Source organism: Mustela putorius, unplaced genomic scaffold (assembly GCF_011764305.1).
Source record: "Mustela putorius furo isolate JIRA1106 unplaced genomic scaffold, ASM1176430v1.1 tig00537248_pilon_pilon_pilon, whole genome shotgun sequence".
NCBI lineage: Eukaryota > Metazoa > Chordata > Mammalia > Carnivora > Mustelidae > Mustela > Mustela putorius.
Window position 1 is genome coordinate 5,161,401 of NW_025422387.1, and position 15,242 is coordinate 5,176,642.

Consider the following 15,242-nt stretch of genomic DNA (forward strand, 5'->3'; position numbering starts at 1 on the left):
CCATCACCTCCTGGGGGCAGGGAGAGGCGGAGCAGGCTGCCTGTCCTCGGGCCGTGCTTCCTCCCGGCTCAGAGGCTGGCCCCGCCCCCGGTCTCCCAGCGAGCCCAGGGCGGGGCTGCTCCTGGCGCCAATCTGGTAGGGCCGTCCTGGAGAGGGCCACGCCGGCGGAAGGGCGGCCCAAGGCTGGGAGGTGGCCGAACCTGCCTTGCTACTGGACACCAGGGCCCCGCCTCTTCCGGCCCGTCCGCCGAGAGCCCCAGCCTGGAATACGACCTTTTGGACCCTCTGGGTGGAGACTGGCTCTCCCTGGACCGTGGCTAGAGGCACCCGGCCATCTTGGAGGCCGCCTGGGTCCGGCGCTGTCTCCAACCGGCCAGTGACCTCAGCAAGTCCCCGCCCCTGTGGGAGCTGAGGTTCTCCCCATGTGAACCAGGAGGAAGAAGGTGGATGATGACCTTTTGAGCTGTTTCCGAGCCCGGCTTTGTAAGGAGAGCTTTTTGTGTCTCAGCATGACCTCCCCAGCAGCACCACCAGGTACTGAGCCCTGGAGAGAGTCCTTGACAACCAGGCTATACCCCTGGCCACCTTCCATCGCCGGTACCTCAAAGAATAGCTCGGTTTCTTCGGTCTCATCTGGGGTGGATGACTCCTCAGGTGTGAGGTGACCTTTTAAGATCTTCTGAGGTACCAGGGAAGTAGAAGCTGGAAGAGTTACCTTCCCCATCCTGTGCTGATCAGACTTTGACAAGACAGAAATGGATCTGGCCCTTAGTTCTCTCCTGGGCTCCGCTGGCCTTAAACTCTAGCACAGGCCAAGTGAGTTCACCCCACAGATGCATGCTGGCCTGCTCCCCTAGTCCTCGGTGTCGAACAGCTCTGTGTTAAGATCCAACGTACAGACTCTTTCTTGTTTTCCTAAACCTCTCCAGGAATTCCTGGTGACTAGAAGGTGAATGACTTGGGTCCTCAGAACCGCTCACAGGTAAGGGAGCAGGGCTCCCCGGGCGTGTGGGCAGGCCCAGCTCCTCAGCCCGCCTGCCCTGGCCCAGCTGCCTCTGAGGAAGCTCTCAGCAGCTGGCCTGGCTCCTGGGTATTTTTAGGTACAGATCCAGCCCCTACACCACCACTGGAGCCCCGTCCAAATCAAACACACTCCAGGCCGTGTGGGGCTGGGGTTGTGCCAGCCTCTTGGCGAGGCGGGGGTGGGTGGGTGGGTGGGGGAACGGCTGGGGCCAGTGTCAGCTGTTCTGCCTCCATGCACGCAGGGCTGGGAAGCCTTGCTTTTCCTCCCGGACACCCCTCCCTCCCTCCCATCCCCCCACCCACTCAGTTTTGTAGAAGCCATTTGTTCTGTCTTAAGTTGGGATCAGAGTCCTGTTTCTCAGGTGGAGAAAATGACAACTTGAGGTCAGGGATTTTGAGGAAATTTCGTCAGGAGGTGTGGTTAATAACCCCCAGGTGACAGTTTGCTCAGAGGGGGGCAACTGAACTCTCTCCCGCCCCTCCTCCTCTTGCCCTCCAGCCCCTCCCTGAGCTTCAGGGTCCCTGATTCAGGGTCAGGTCCAGGGCTGGCTTGTGAAGGTAAGTGGTCCTCCCCTCACTCAGAGGCTTCTTCCATCCTTCCTCTCCTGTTAGCCTCAGGCTGCCACTACAGAAGTGTGACCCCAGCCCTGCCTCACCAGCCAATCACAGAGCCTCTTGGGTCACCAGAGAGCTTGCGGGACTGGCTTTGGCTGGGCACTTCTTTTCAGGAGCTTTCTGTCCCATACCCATCTTGAACCTGGCAGCAAGGCCCTCCCTGATCTAGCCCCAGTTACCTTGACAACCATGTCAGGCCTCACTGCCCAGGTGCTGTGGAACCTGACGGGGTTTTCCAGCTACCGTGCCTTTGCCCAGGGTACCCATCCTGCGCCCACTGGTCCGCTGTCCCAACACTGCCTAGCTTGGGCTCAACCTTCCCCGAACCCTACAGAGGTTCTGGTCTCTAAATTGTTCACGTCTCCCAGACTCCTTTGGACTGCTTCCCCAAGATAGCTCCTTCCAGGCAGGAACACAGTTGCCTCTCAATAAACTTGTTTTGCAAAAAAGGAATGAATGAGTTGCTGTAAATTTGTATGGGGGGGGTGCTTGACCCAGCAGGTGGCCCTCTGACCCAATGAGGAGGTGGTGGGGCGGGCGTAGGACTCACTTGACCTGGAGCTGGGCCTTCCCTCCCTTTTCCCACCTCTGGGCTCTTTTTTTTTGCAAGCTTCCACGAGCGGTCGCTGCTGCCCTCTGGTGGTCAGACCCTGCCTTGCTTCCGCGGAAAACCTACCCGGCCTTTTTTAAATTGCGAACCTGGCAATTTCCTCCGTGAACTAAAGTTTACCTGATCTTTGCTGAGAACTTGAAAATTGAAAATCTTCTTGGGGGGTTATGGGGGGGGGGTCGTGGCTAGAAGATCCTGAGTCCTTCCTCTCTGAGGAAACTACCAAGAGTAGACAGGGTAGGACCTGTCCCTCACTTATCCCTGCCTCAATCAATGCCCACCAGCCACACACTGGCTCCAGAGGTCCCCAGCCTCTCCTGACTGCCGGCCTGGCTTGTGCAACGGACGGTTGGCCCAGGGGTCGCGGGGAGGGAAAGAATGGGGGATAGGAGTGATCTCAGCCAGCCAGCAGCCCCAGTAGTACCTGCACATTGCGCTCGATAAATAGCTGTTTCGATCAGGGAAGTGGGAGGGTTGGTGACAGTCCTTGGCATGAAGATACAAAGCTGCTGTCTGGAGGGCGCTTAATCAAATTTCAGGCTGGGGTGGGTGTTACGAGGGAGCCCAGCTTACCTCAACTAGATCTGCCCTGGCTTTACCCATTCCTTCCTCGACGGTGTTTTCCTCGGTTCATGCCTCTGCCCCTGCTAGAAAGAGACTTCCGCCCGCGTGGTTTGGGGCCAACCCCCAAAGGGTATTGTTCCGGAGTCGTTCACCTGCTCTCCAAGCTGCCCGCCCCAAGGCGATTGCCCGCCAGAGGGCGCCAGACGTCCACCTTGCGCTCTTGGGGAGGTGGTGGGGGTAGGTGAATGGAACCGCTATTCCCCAACCCCAACCCCATCACTGGCGCCCGTAGGGCTGGTCTAGGTGAGCAGACACGCCCCCATGCCAGCATCCTCCCTGGCACTAACAACCTACCTCGTGGGGGACCAGGTCAGAAGCCGACTTGCCCCAGGCCACACAGCTGAGGCGGGGCAACGACAAGGGGCTTTTCCCTGAGCCTGAGACCGAGGCTCCCGGACTCCTGGTGCTGGGGCAACGATCCGCCAATCAAAGGGTCTCTGTCCGGTTGGGGGGGAGGCGAACCGGCCAATCAGAGGGTCCCTGCCAGAAGGGGGAGCCTGCCAATCAGAGGTGCCCGGCAAGGAACGGCGGAAACGATCGAATCTTGTCGGTGGGGGGCGCGCCTTGACATGAAGGGAAGGGAGTGGGAGCCGCGCTTCAGGCTGAGTGCCCCCGTTTCTCAGTTGCCTCAGTTTCCCTGGGAATGAAAAGTGAACGCCCCGGTCCGGGACCGAACAGAAAGGAAAACTGAGGCTGGGAGGTGGGCCCGGGTGGCTGCCTGGCGGAGGCGATGCGGGCACATAGTGGGCGGGGTTTGTCTCGCCCCGCCCCCTGGATCCCGCCCCCGCTCCCGATCGTTCAGCCCCAGAAGTCGGCCAAGCGCGCGGTTGCGGGTGCCGGCTGCTCACAGCTATGGATGCCCCCGGGGCCCCGGGCCCGAATGCGGGCCCGGGCAGGAAGGAGCTGAAGATCGTGATCGTGGGTGACGGTGGCTGCGGCAAGACATCATTGCTTATGGTGTACAGCCAGGGCTCCTTCCCTGAGGTGAGGCCCGCCGGGGGGTTGGTGGGGGTGAGACTGCGGGGCAAACGGGCTTGGGACCACGGGGGGCGACGGACGGCCTTCAGCCTGCGCCTTGAGCCTGGACCCCGGCTCCCCGGCGTCCTGTGCGTAGAGAGGCAGCCGCCACCCCGGGGCGCCCCCTCGGGAATTCCAGAGCCCAGCAGGGTGAGGGGAGCTGAGCTGGATGGGGTGAAGGGGGGCGGCGCAGCTGAGCCCGCCCCCCCCCCCGTCGCACCCCTTAAGAACCGGCCGACCCCTTCTCCGACAGGACTACGCCCCATCCGTGTTCGAGAAGTACACGGCCAGCGTGACTGTGGGCAGCAAGGAGGTGACCCTGAACCTATACGATACCGCCGGTGAGTGCGCCTGCGCACCGAGGGTCCCGGGTGCCCGAAGGGTTTCCCCCGCCGGGGCGTCCCCCTCCGGGCATCCCCGCCCACCAGCCGCTGTGGGGCCCTGACATCCCAGCACTCCTGAGGGCCGCGAGGGGCTCTGGCAGGGTGGCCCTGGAGGCTCAGAGGGCCTCAGTCACCCCATATTTGAAAGGAGGGGACTTGAATGAGAGGAGCTCCTGGGCCACCCTGCTAGCACTAATGTGCTGAGAACCCACGGCTTCATTCCTCTCCTGTGGTTCTAGAAAACCGTGGGCATCGCTTCTGCTTCCCATGGTTCCAGGCTTTCGTGTGTTGCATGCTGTGGTCTCTTAAGATTCTGTGGGCTGCGGATTTGAGTCCCCTGGTGCTAGGATCCTGTGGGCTGAATTTCTGGGTCCTGTGGTTCTAGAATACTCTGGGCTACAGATCAGAGCCTGTGACTCCAGGATTTTGTGGTTGACACTCCTGAGGCTCCAGGGTCCTGTGGACATAAATTCTGGGTTCCACACTAATTCTGAGTTCCACACTCCTGGGATTCCATCTGGTACAATACACGGTTCTGGAATTCTGTGGTCGTTTTGAGCCTGTAGTTCTAGGATTCTGGCTACAATTCTGTGTCTTCCTCATTCCCTGGGAATAAACCAAACACCGAGGAAGGAGCAGAGCTCCCACGTCCAGAATAAGACTCTCTTGGCCACCTGTGGCTCCTAATGCAAGTAGATTTATGCTAATCCTGTCAGTTCTCAGAGACCCTGTTTGGGGAGGGGGTATCCGGCAGCGCCGGTTTGGGGGGGTAGGGGGGGCTGTTGGGTGTCTGCCCTGTATCAAGGAGCTTCCATCCTGCCCTCAATCCCCTCCTGGGCTGAACCACTGGGGAACAAAGGTCAGGATCTCACCCCACCTCTCTGACTCAATGTTTAGTGACCTGCATGGAACCACGTCATCGGGTGCCCTGTCCCCTGCCAGCCAAGCCTTGTATATGTTAGGGGAAGTCTCCACTAGCCTTGGATGGAGCCAAAATCCAGACATCCCCTAACTGTAGGCAGCCAGTGGCATCTCTTCTTTCCACCGAGCAGAGAATCAGAAAAGGGATTGGCCCATCCCCAAGCTCCTCCTCCATTCCTGATTTCAGCAGCCTTTACTGTATGGTGGGCCCTGCCCTGTAGTGGCTTCTAAGGACCCCCTCTTATTGGTTGAGGTCCCCGAAAGTGTCCCCCCCCACCAACAACAGGGGCCTGTTTCCAGCCCTGAGAACTGAGAAAGGCAAAGGTTGCTGAGAAACTCCCCTGGGAACATTGTCGTGAGACCCGTAAAACTTACGGTGTTTCTGGGATACTTTCAGTTTCACATACTTTCTGTCGGGGACCCAGGGAGGGGCAGGCCTGTGAGCCCCACTTTGTGGGTGAGGTGCCAGTTTGTACTCTCCTCTGCCCTCCAGGACCTCAGGGCCTCTCCTATCAGATCCCTGGGCTTCACTGTTCATGGAAGCCTCCCTCTCAGACCCAGCACAGGGACCACTTCTGGTCTTTGTGGCCGCACCCAGAGAAAGATGCTCAAAGAACGTGTTAGGGCCGATTGTGGTGTGGAGGTTCCAGAAGTTTTCTGTTTGGTGTAAAGGACGGACTTGCACTCACAGCTGCTGCAGGAGAGACTGGAGAGGCTCCAGGCTGGTCATCAGAGGCACGTGGCCACCACAGCAATGGTGCTCTTCCCGCCACATGCTTTGGAGTCAGACCTAGGCTTTGATGCTGGCTCCCCGGCTATGTGTCATCTGGACCTCAGTTTCCTCAAATGTAATCAGGGCTAACTAGATTAGTCTTGAGAATTAAATTAGATCCATGTGATGCGTAACACGGGGGTCGGTTCTTGGGAAGGGCTAATTGTTGTCATGATTTTTTAAGCCCCCTCCACCCGCGCCCGGCCATTCAGGCTCAGACCCAAGTCCAACCTGTTGGGATTCGAAGGCCTGAAGAGCTCCAGGCTGGCCTCCACCCTGCCCTCCCCGAAGGACCACTGCAAGCAGCAGAGAAACAGAGCTGGGGGTTGAACGACTCAGTGGAGTCCTAGGGAAGTCGACTGGCTTCATGGTCAGCAGGAGAGCCCAGGGATGAATGAATATTCAAGGAGAAAGAAATGTGGCCACTCCTTCTGGGGTGTCCCGCTGTGACCCAGGAAGCCCTGTCACAAGGAACGGGAAGGAGAGACTGGGTCATTCCTTTTCCGCGTGCCAGTGCCCAGCACGGTGACTGCGGAATGAATGCAAAAGATATTGGAGGCAGAGGCTCTCCGGGAGAATGTTCCATGTGATAAAGGCAGTGAGATTGTCTCTACCTGTGGAAGGACAGAGATCAAAAATCAGTGGCAGGAAAGGAGACCCAGTGGACCAAGTAGAGGGAGACAGTAAGCGGGGGAGGGGAGTGACTGAGCCAGAGACAAGGCTCTTAAAGGTTGTAGACGGTTCTGGAACCTGCTGAGCTAGACCCCGTGGTGGGGGCTGGTGGTGCAGAGTGCCATCTTTCCAACTGACCACCGGTGACCAGAGCTATGGAACAGGATTGGCCCCGGGAGGCCGAATTTCTCCGTACCCAGGACCTGGGCCGTAGGGGTGTGCGTGGGAGGCCAGTCTGGCTGCTGGTCTCCATCCTGCGGAAGCAGACGCAGACGCCACAGCAGTGGGAGGGAGGTTGGAGGGGCGACGACGGAGCTCTCAGTGCTGACGGGAGGGGAGGCAGGCACCGTGAGCTCTTGCCCTACCAGACTCACCTGCTGTGCGCCTGACACCCTCAGAGGCAGGAAGCTGTGGTGCGGTCGGGGGTTTGCTGGCAGAGGGGAGGCCGAGGCTAGGTGGGATGATAAGACACCGGCTAGGGGTAAAGCTGTCTGGGTCTTGGGGTGGGGCCCGGGAGCGGGGCATTCAGGATGGGGTGAGGGTTGCCCCGGGAGGCGGGGAGCTGTGGTCCCCTTCCCAGCCTGAGATGGGAACAGTGAGGTTGGGGACAGACAGAGGAGTTGCTGAGTCAGGGAATCAGGGACCAGGGGGCTAAGATCCAGAAGGCCTGGGGGCTTGAAGAGCTGAAGCCTCCGGTCAGAGTGGCCTCCTGGGCTCCAGGCTGGGCCTGCGCAGCCACCCCTTCCTCTGGGGAGGAAACGCAGGTGGGTGGGGAAGTGAGTTCCTCTTCTGGCAGCTTCCCCTTCTCACACTGCCTGCGCCCCTCCCCTGCAACGCCCTGGCCGGAGCTGGTAACCACCGGCTCTCTGTGTGTCCCGCGGATATGGGGATCACTGTGGCCCAGGGACACGCTCTTCTCAGCTTAGCCCCAGGCCTTAGAGACCCCTGCCTCTGGAAAGTGACTGACACAACAGAGCTCCTTCCCACAAAGGAAATACTCTCGTATGAGGTGAGAGCCTCACTTGCTCCCTGCCCCACAGCCCCACCAGCTTCAGGAAGATGGGCCACTTTCAAGGGAAGCTGTGGCCCAGAAGACCTTTCCTGGCTGCAAACAAATGCATCCCTTGCACGTAACTCCGTGCAGGCCCATCTGCAGAGGCCAGAGTGGGACCACGGTGTGCTGCTAGACAGGGGACTCGGCCCCTTTAAGTCTTGGCATTAGTGTGCGTAAATGGGGAGGGCCAGAGTATCACCTTGTGGCTGGGGGCCCCCTAAAGCTTGTGGGTCCAAAGATCTGGGGTTAGATCCCCGCCCAGGCCCCCCATCTCCTGGAAGTTTCTGTTTTAACCGTAACCATAGTAGCAGTCCCTCACCTTCGTTCAGCTTTGCTTAGCCTACGAGTCTTTTACATCCGGTGTGGGGGGCAGGGTAAGCATCCCCTCTGCCGGATAACCAAGCTCCAGAGAGGGAAGGAACCCAGGTCATAGATCATGAGTCTGCGTGTGTAGCTTGGTTCTCCTGACTCCTATGGGAGAGGCGTCTAGGGGGGACACGAGGTCAACATGTCTATCTTTTGCAGGCCTGGTCCCCACGGGGAGGTCCACACTGAATCTTGCGAAAAGTTGAGCCAGGCCCAGTCAAGTCAGGAAGGCAGCCTGGAGGAGGGAGCTAGGATCCAAGCTGGCTGCCCATCCCCTCCTAGGGCCGCTACCCCTTTTACTCTCTCTCTCTCTCTCTCTCAATACCTGTGTTGGCAGCCTTTTGGTCAGGCCTGGGACTTGTAGGGTGAGGACAGCTCCCTAGCCTCTGCAGTGGGCTGAGAGAGAGGCATCCCCTGCCCCCCGCCCCGCCCCAGCAGTCTTACGGAGCTTTTCCTTAGCTGTGCGACCTTAAGGCGACTCACTTCACCTCTCTGTGCATCAGTTTCTGCGTCTGTAAAATGCGGTGGCAATCGCCCTACCTTATTAGCATCATAATGAGGTATGACGGCTTAGTGTAGGCGCTGGGCTTCAAGCGAAGCCCTGAGGGAGCCTAAGAGCCTTCATGACATGGGGGCGGGCATTGCGAGGTGTGTGGTTGATTGTCACCCCTTTTAGTATTGTTTTCAAACTCACGACTTCTCAAGTACCCATTTCACAGGTGAGGAAACCATTCGTATGGAAATGAGGTTGATTCCCAATTGGGAAGTCTGGAGGAGCCTTCCTGGGAGAGTCTGTGGCAGTTTTAGAGTGGCATGGCCCTGGAGTGACCCTAGTGTTGACCGAGTTGGCGCTCCAGCTCACAGGGAACCTGTCTATGACCTTGGAAAAGGTCCCTCTCGGCCTCACGGGCTCCTTACAGGAAGAACTTTCTCGGTCCTTGGCTTAGCTCCCCAGGGCGGCTGCTTAAGTGGACACAGGTGACAGAAGTGAAATGCCCTTGCGGGGAAACCGGAGAGGTTAGCGTGACACCTTAATCCACACTCATTTGTTCGTTCCTTCACCACTGGCCTGGCGAGGTAACTGTCCTCAGGGGCTTCTGTGTTCATGGGGCAGACAGAGCCAAACTAAAACCCAAAGTATGGAAGAATAACAGAGCCATGGTGGGGGGTGGGGCAGCAGTCAAGGGAGCTCTCCTGGAGGAGGTGATATTTCTGCAGACCTGAAGGAAAGGGGGGAGCAAGGCATGCTACCTGGGCAAGAACCTTTTGAAGAGAGATGGGCGAGAGCAAAGGCCCCCGGGGCAGGGGGCAGGCTCGGTCTGACTTCTTCCTCCCAGCCCCTGCAGCCCGACTTCTGCTGAAATCCTCCCCAGCCCCAGTTACTAAACCCCCGGGCTGTTGCAGCCCTGCTCTCTGCTGCATCAGATGGGAGCGGAAAGGCTTCAGGCAATGAGTAGCCAGGCCTGACTGGACACCTGCCAGGCGTCGGTGATGATTTTTAAGGACAGACAAGGTCCCTTACTCAGTACTCAGGGCACTTACAGGCCCTGGGGAGGCAGGCCCAGGCTGTGGACACCCAGGGCGGGGGACAGATGCTGTGTGGTGAGGGAAGACCTTGGTCAGGAGGAAGGAAGCCAACAGAGCCCAGGAGGCCCATTTTGCAGCTACTCGTCCACTCCCGCCAGATTTCCAACAGATCAGACATGCACGTCGTAACATCGTAGGGGCCCAGAAGCTATGTTTGCACAATGCAGAACCAACTAGAGCCCCGCTGGCTGTCAGCAGCACAGCTCCACCAGGACCCAGACAGACTGGGGCTAAGCCCTGGCTGGGTCACTGGTGCAGTGACCTCGGGGAGATCACTTCTCTGAAGTTCAGTTTCTGTGGAAATGGAAATATTCTTCACTTCCTGTCTAGCCCATCAGGTGATGGCTGTAAGGATTTCTTAACTGTTCATAGGCAGAAGCACTCTAAATGTGTGAAAGCATAAAGTGGTGTTACTGGGGAGAAGTAGAGAGAAGACAATTATCTTGAAGAAGGAAATAATGTGGACATTCAGTCTGAATGTCTTAAAGTAAAAGGCTGAGAAGGAAAGGGGGGTGGTAAGTAGGGAAAGCATTCCAGGTTGGGGGAGGGGAGCAAGTACAAAGGCCCTGAGGCACAGGAGCTTGGGGGGTTTGAGAAACAGTGAGCAGGGGGTTGGGGGCTGGGATGGGGGGGAGAAGAGGTCAGGGTCTGTGGGTGCCAGGTCATGCGGACCCTTGGGAGATGTTTGGATTTTATACAAAGGACAATAGGGAGCCATTGAAGGTATTCTTCATTTGAGGGGAGAGAGGCAGGATCTTATCTTAGATTCAACCACCTGCCGGGTGGAGAATGGGTTGTTGAGGGGCAGCATGGATCACAGGAGGCCAGTGGTGGCTTGCACGGGGATGGAGCCATGCGGTCCAATAGAACTTTCTGTGGTGATGGGATGTCGGGTATCCACACTGCCTGTTACGGGAGCCACTAGCCCTGTGTTGCAATTAATCACTTGAAATGTAGCTAGTGCAATGGAGAACCTGAATTTTTAATGTTAATTAGTTTAAACAGCCACATGGGGCTAGCAGCTACCCTACCAGACAGCACAGGTCTAGAAAGACATGGACCAAGATTAGGAGAGGGGACAGTTTGGAGGACACGGGCAAACCTACAGGACACCCCCACTGAGATGTGAATGTGGCCCGTGGGCTGGGTTGGAGCACAGAGTCTGCGGTGGTTGCCCCAGCTGGCTGCCTTTCTCCGCGAGATGATGGAACGCTAGTTCTTAGAAATCTGCAGGCACTGTCCTGGGGTGAAGCCGCTGAACGCGCACAATTATGCTCGCCTGTTCAAGTGTTTACATGGAAGAGGACAAGTGGGACAAAATATAAACACTCAGGAATCTCAGGAAGGGAGTTTGTTTGGTTTTAAAGATTTTATTTATTTATTTGACAGAGAGAGATCACAAGTAGGCAGACAGGCAGGCAGAGAGAGAGGAAGGGAAGCAGGCTCCCAGCCGAGCAGAGAGCCCGATGCGGGGCTCGATCCCAGGACCCTGAGACCATGACCTGAGCCAAAGGCAGAGGCTTTAACCCACTGAGCCACCCAGGCGCCCCAGGAAGGGAGTTCAAGTTTGAAATTGCCAACGTAAAAAAATTACTTAAAGGCATTAAAAAAAAAAAAAAAGCATTAAAAAACCACACCCAGCCTTGGTGGCTGATTCAGTGGTGCGGGGGAGGGGCCAGGCACCAGCCGTCCCCCCGCCACTCTCCTCCTGGGGTTCACAGAAGGGCAGGAGGAATTGAACCCAAGGCCAGGCCTCTGGGCCTGGGGGTGCCCTCCCAGATCCTGCAGTGGCCTGGTCGTGCCCCAGCCCCAAACCTTCTTCTGGGAGGGAGCTGATCTGGCCTGAGTCTGTTCTCTTCCACCTGAGCGCCAGGGCAAGCTGGGGGGTTGGGGAGGGGGGTGGCCATACTTGCCAAGGACATAATTGCTAGCAGTTTCTCCAGCTTCTCCTGATTACCCTGTAATCAGACCTGGTTCTGAACCCTGCCTGGGTTTTATCTCCTCTTATCTTTGCTACTGTGGGCTGCCCCCTCTGTTTTACAGAGGAGCAAACCCAGGTCTTAGAGGCAGAGCCCAGACTCAGGTGGACAAGGAGGGGGTGCCTCCCTGACCCCTACCTCCTCTCCCGTTCCAGGGCAGGAAGATTATGACCGGCTTCGGCCCCTGTCCTATCAGAATACCCACCTCGTGCTCATCTGCTATGACGTCATGAACCCCACCAGCTATGACAATGTCCTCATCAAGGTGAGGCCCGGGACGCAGCCAGCCTGTCTCGGGGGTGGGGCCCCCGAATCTGGCCTTAGCCCTGAGGCCTGCCCTCTCCCTCCGCAGTGGTTCCCTGAGGTGACACATTTCTGCCGTGGGATCCCCATGGTGCTCATTGGCTGCAAGACAGACCTGCGGAAAGACAAGGAGCAGCTTCGGAAGCTCCGGGCGGCCCAGCAGGAGCCCATCACCTACATGCAGGTCAGGAAGGGGTCCCCCACCCCCACCTCATTTAATCCTTACAACCCCAGGGGCTCGGGCTGTTCCCATCCCCTGTCACACAGGGGAGAAACGGAGAACCAGAGGGACAAGGTTGAGAGGGACACGACTGACCCGCAGCGGAGCCAAGTCCCGCCCGCAGCAGAGCCAAGTCCCGCACGGGACTGGAGAGGCGGGCTTTGCTCGAGAGCCCGGCTCCCCTAGCCTTGAGGGTCGTGGGCAAAACCAAACCCTGCGGCTTTTCTGGGTGAGGCGTGAGACAAGAAAAGCAACACAAAGGAAAACTAGTAAGAAAGTTTAATAAAAAGCAATAAGCATTAATAAAAGTAAATTTTGGAAGAAGAGCTAGTTTTTCCTGTCCTCGCCAGCTCCGCTGCCTGGATGGAGCTTGTGGGAAGGGGCAGGGAGGGGGAGTGGAGGAAGCCCTTTGTGTCTGGGGGCCTCTGGCTCTTGTCACAGGCCTGGCGCACACAGAGGCCCGCGTCGGGACGCAGCCCCCTCTCCGCCTGAGGAGGTGGGGGGGATGTGGGGGCCAGTGGGGAGGGCAGGGTAGAGGCCAGGATGGGGCTTCTCCGCTGCAGCCCTTGGGCCACACCACAGGCCCTTCCGTTCCATCCACAAACACTGCTGGGGACTGGGCCTGGGATGGGGGAAGGGCCTAGACCTTTGTCCCGCTTTGGAGAGTCCCCAAAGCCAGCTCCAAGTTCCCAGATCCGTGGGGGGCTGTCAGGAGGTGCCCCGTGCTCCAGGCTCATCTAATGCCAGCCCCTCCCTCCAACCCAGGGCCAGAGCGCCTGCGAACAGATCCGAGCCGCCCTCTACCTGGAATGTTCTGCCAAGTTTCCGGGAGAATGTGGAAGACGTCTTCCGAGCGGCGGCCAAGGTTGCCCTCAATGCGCTGAAGAAAGCACAGCGGCAGAAACGCCCGTTGTGCCTGCTGCTCTGACCCCTCCGGGCAGGGCACACAGCCCTCATGGCAAGACTGACAGGGCCTAGGCTGCTAGGCCCAGACTGTACCCCAAGATCCTGCTCTGTCCCCAGCTTTCCAATGGCACTTTGAGTTAGGGGTCTCCGTGTGTCTGGAGCCTGTGGCTAGACTTTTAGAACATTCTGGCAATCTCTCCTTTCCCAGCTGGGGCTCTGGCCGGGAACTCACCTCAGGGTTCCCACGCCTGCAAGGAGGTGGGTGAGGGCCCCAGACTCAGTCCCTCTGTACCCTAGAACCAGCATTTGTCCCGAGGACGCGGGAGTACACAGCCTCCCCCCAGCCATGTGCGTCCCCCTTTGCACACCCGCCAGGTCCTGAGAACCTCTGCTTGAAACAGCCGCCTCTGGTACGTGCGTGGGTAAATGTGGATTTGTCAGCGCTCCACACGGCCCCCCACCAAGCCCGCCGCTCCTGCGTCACCCGCCTCCCTGGGCTCCTGAGATAGGCACGGCTGCTTCCTCCAGCTTCTGGCTTCCTTCCTCCAGGAACGTGGGGACCACAGTGGGATGGGGACTTATCGGGACAGCGCATGCATCAGCCCCGGACATGGGGGCTGGCACCGGCCCCTATCCCTACCCCTCACTCCCCGGCCAAGACTTCAGTCTTAACCTTCGGCTCGGCTGCCATCTTCCCAGAGCTGGGTGCACATGCCCAAGGGGGAGAAGAGACTTTCTCAAGAAGCAAAAGGTACCCTGGCCCACCCACCCAAGCCCTGCTCCAGGGCGCCTCACCTACAACCCCCCCCCCCCCACTGCCGGAAACTCAAGACAAAGAGTGACATCAGCTGCGAGTGATCGTGGGCAAGTCACTTCTCTCTGCAGACTGTTTTCCTATCTGCAAAAGGACAGCACGGACTCATGTTAATAGTCATCACGCTGCTTCCTATCCCTCACAGCCTCCACTGCTGCCACGCCGAGACTGTCCTGGCCTCCTGCAAGAACACGCAACCCCCGGCTGTAGAGTCACTGAACTTTCTGGAAGGTCTGGGGCCAGGAGTTTTTAAACAAGTGCTCCAGGTGGTTCTAATGCCCTGGAGAAGGAGAGCTGCTTACTTCCTGGGTGAGCTACAGGTCCGTGTTACTGAACCTGGGATGATGGCTTGACGGGGCTCCTGCCCCCTCCATGCCCCCTCAAGTATGCGCTCAAGATCTCCTGCCTCAGCCTAAGCCTCTGAAGTCAGCTGCTGGAGAGAGAGACAGAGAGAGAGACTCCTGTACCCCATCCCACCGCACCCCACACTGGTTCCCCATGGACAAGTGATGGTATAGGGTGGCGGTTAGCAAACCATACTCTGTGGACCAAATCTGGCAGCTGTGTGTTTTTGTAAATAAAGTTTTGTTGAGACTCAGCCACACCCATTTATTTAGGTATTGGTGGCTTTGGCCCTCCAGCTGCTGCTGAGGGAAATGGGGACCAGTTATCTGGCCCTTTACAGAAGACGCTTGCCGGCTCATTAGTCTCAGGAAAAGCCATGTGCCTCAGGGCCAGACGGAAGACCCCAAGGAGTGAGAGGGCAGGTACGAAAGGGAGCGGTGGGTGTGCGGCACCCAGAAAGCAAGCACCCCATGCTAAGCGGGCAGCTAGCCCAGTCGAGTTTTCCATTTTTCTAAGGAAAGTTGAAATCTGGATTTTTATGCAGACTCTTACTGGGGTGGAAAAGAAATTTCTTAAAAATGTAACAGTTCAAAAAGCGCAAACTCCTCTGGGGGCCCAAGCAGGACTGGGGGTGCCGGCTGTGAACTCCGCCCAGAGGACCCGTGGGGAGGTAGTTAAGGGGAGCTGAGACCCCTGTGTGGGAGAGAGGGCTGCAGCTCGTGGGGGCAGCGGGGCGGAACATTCCCCCAAGCCTGCCGGCTTCTTCACCCTCGCCTCAAATACAGAATCGGACACAAAGTGCCCAGCGGGTTTGTCCTGACCTCCCAAGTGCCACCTGGAAGGGAGCCTGCTCAGACTCTCTCCACCGCATTCCAGAACCTGAGAGGAAGGTTGGGAAAGTGGGGAGGGTGGGTGAACTCCACGATGGCCTGAGTCTCAGCCAGCGCTGAAGTGCGGATCCCACTCTGAGAACTCGCTGCCAGGATTCCGGGAAGTGGGCCGAGGGGTGGGGGTCAGGAAGCCAAACGCAA

At 58.2% G+C, this 15,242-nt stretch overlaps 1 protein-coding gene across 1 annotated transcript; it reads left to right on the forward strand.

Moving 5' to 3' along the window:
- Positions 1–3,427: 3,427 nt before the first annotated feature.
- Positions 3,428–14,464, forward strand: RHOF (ras homolog family member F, filopodia associated). The gene is given in 6 exon segments (XM_004753201.3): positions 3,428–3,856; positions 4,143–4,230; positions 11,779–11,888; positions 11,976–12,110; positions 12,912–12,968; positions 12,970–14,464. Coding segments are annotated over 6 exon segments (627 nt in total). The 5' UTR covers positions 3,428–3,724; the 3' UTR covers positions 13,075–14,464.
- The last annotated feature ends 778 nt before the right edge of the window (positions 14,465–15,242 follow it).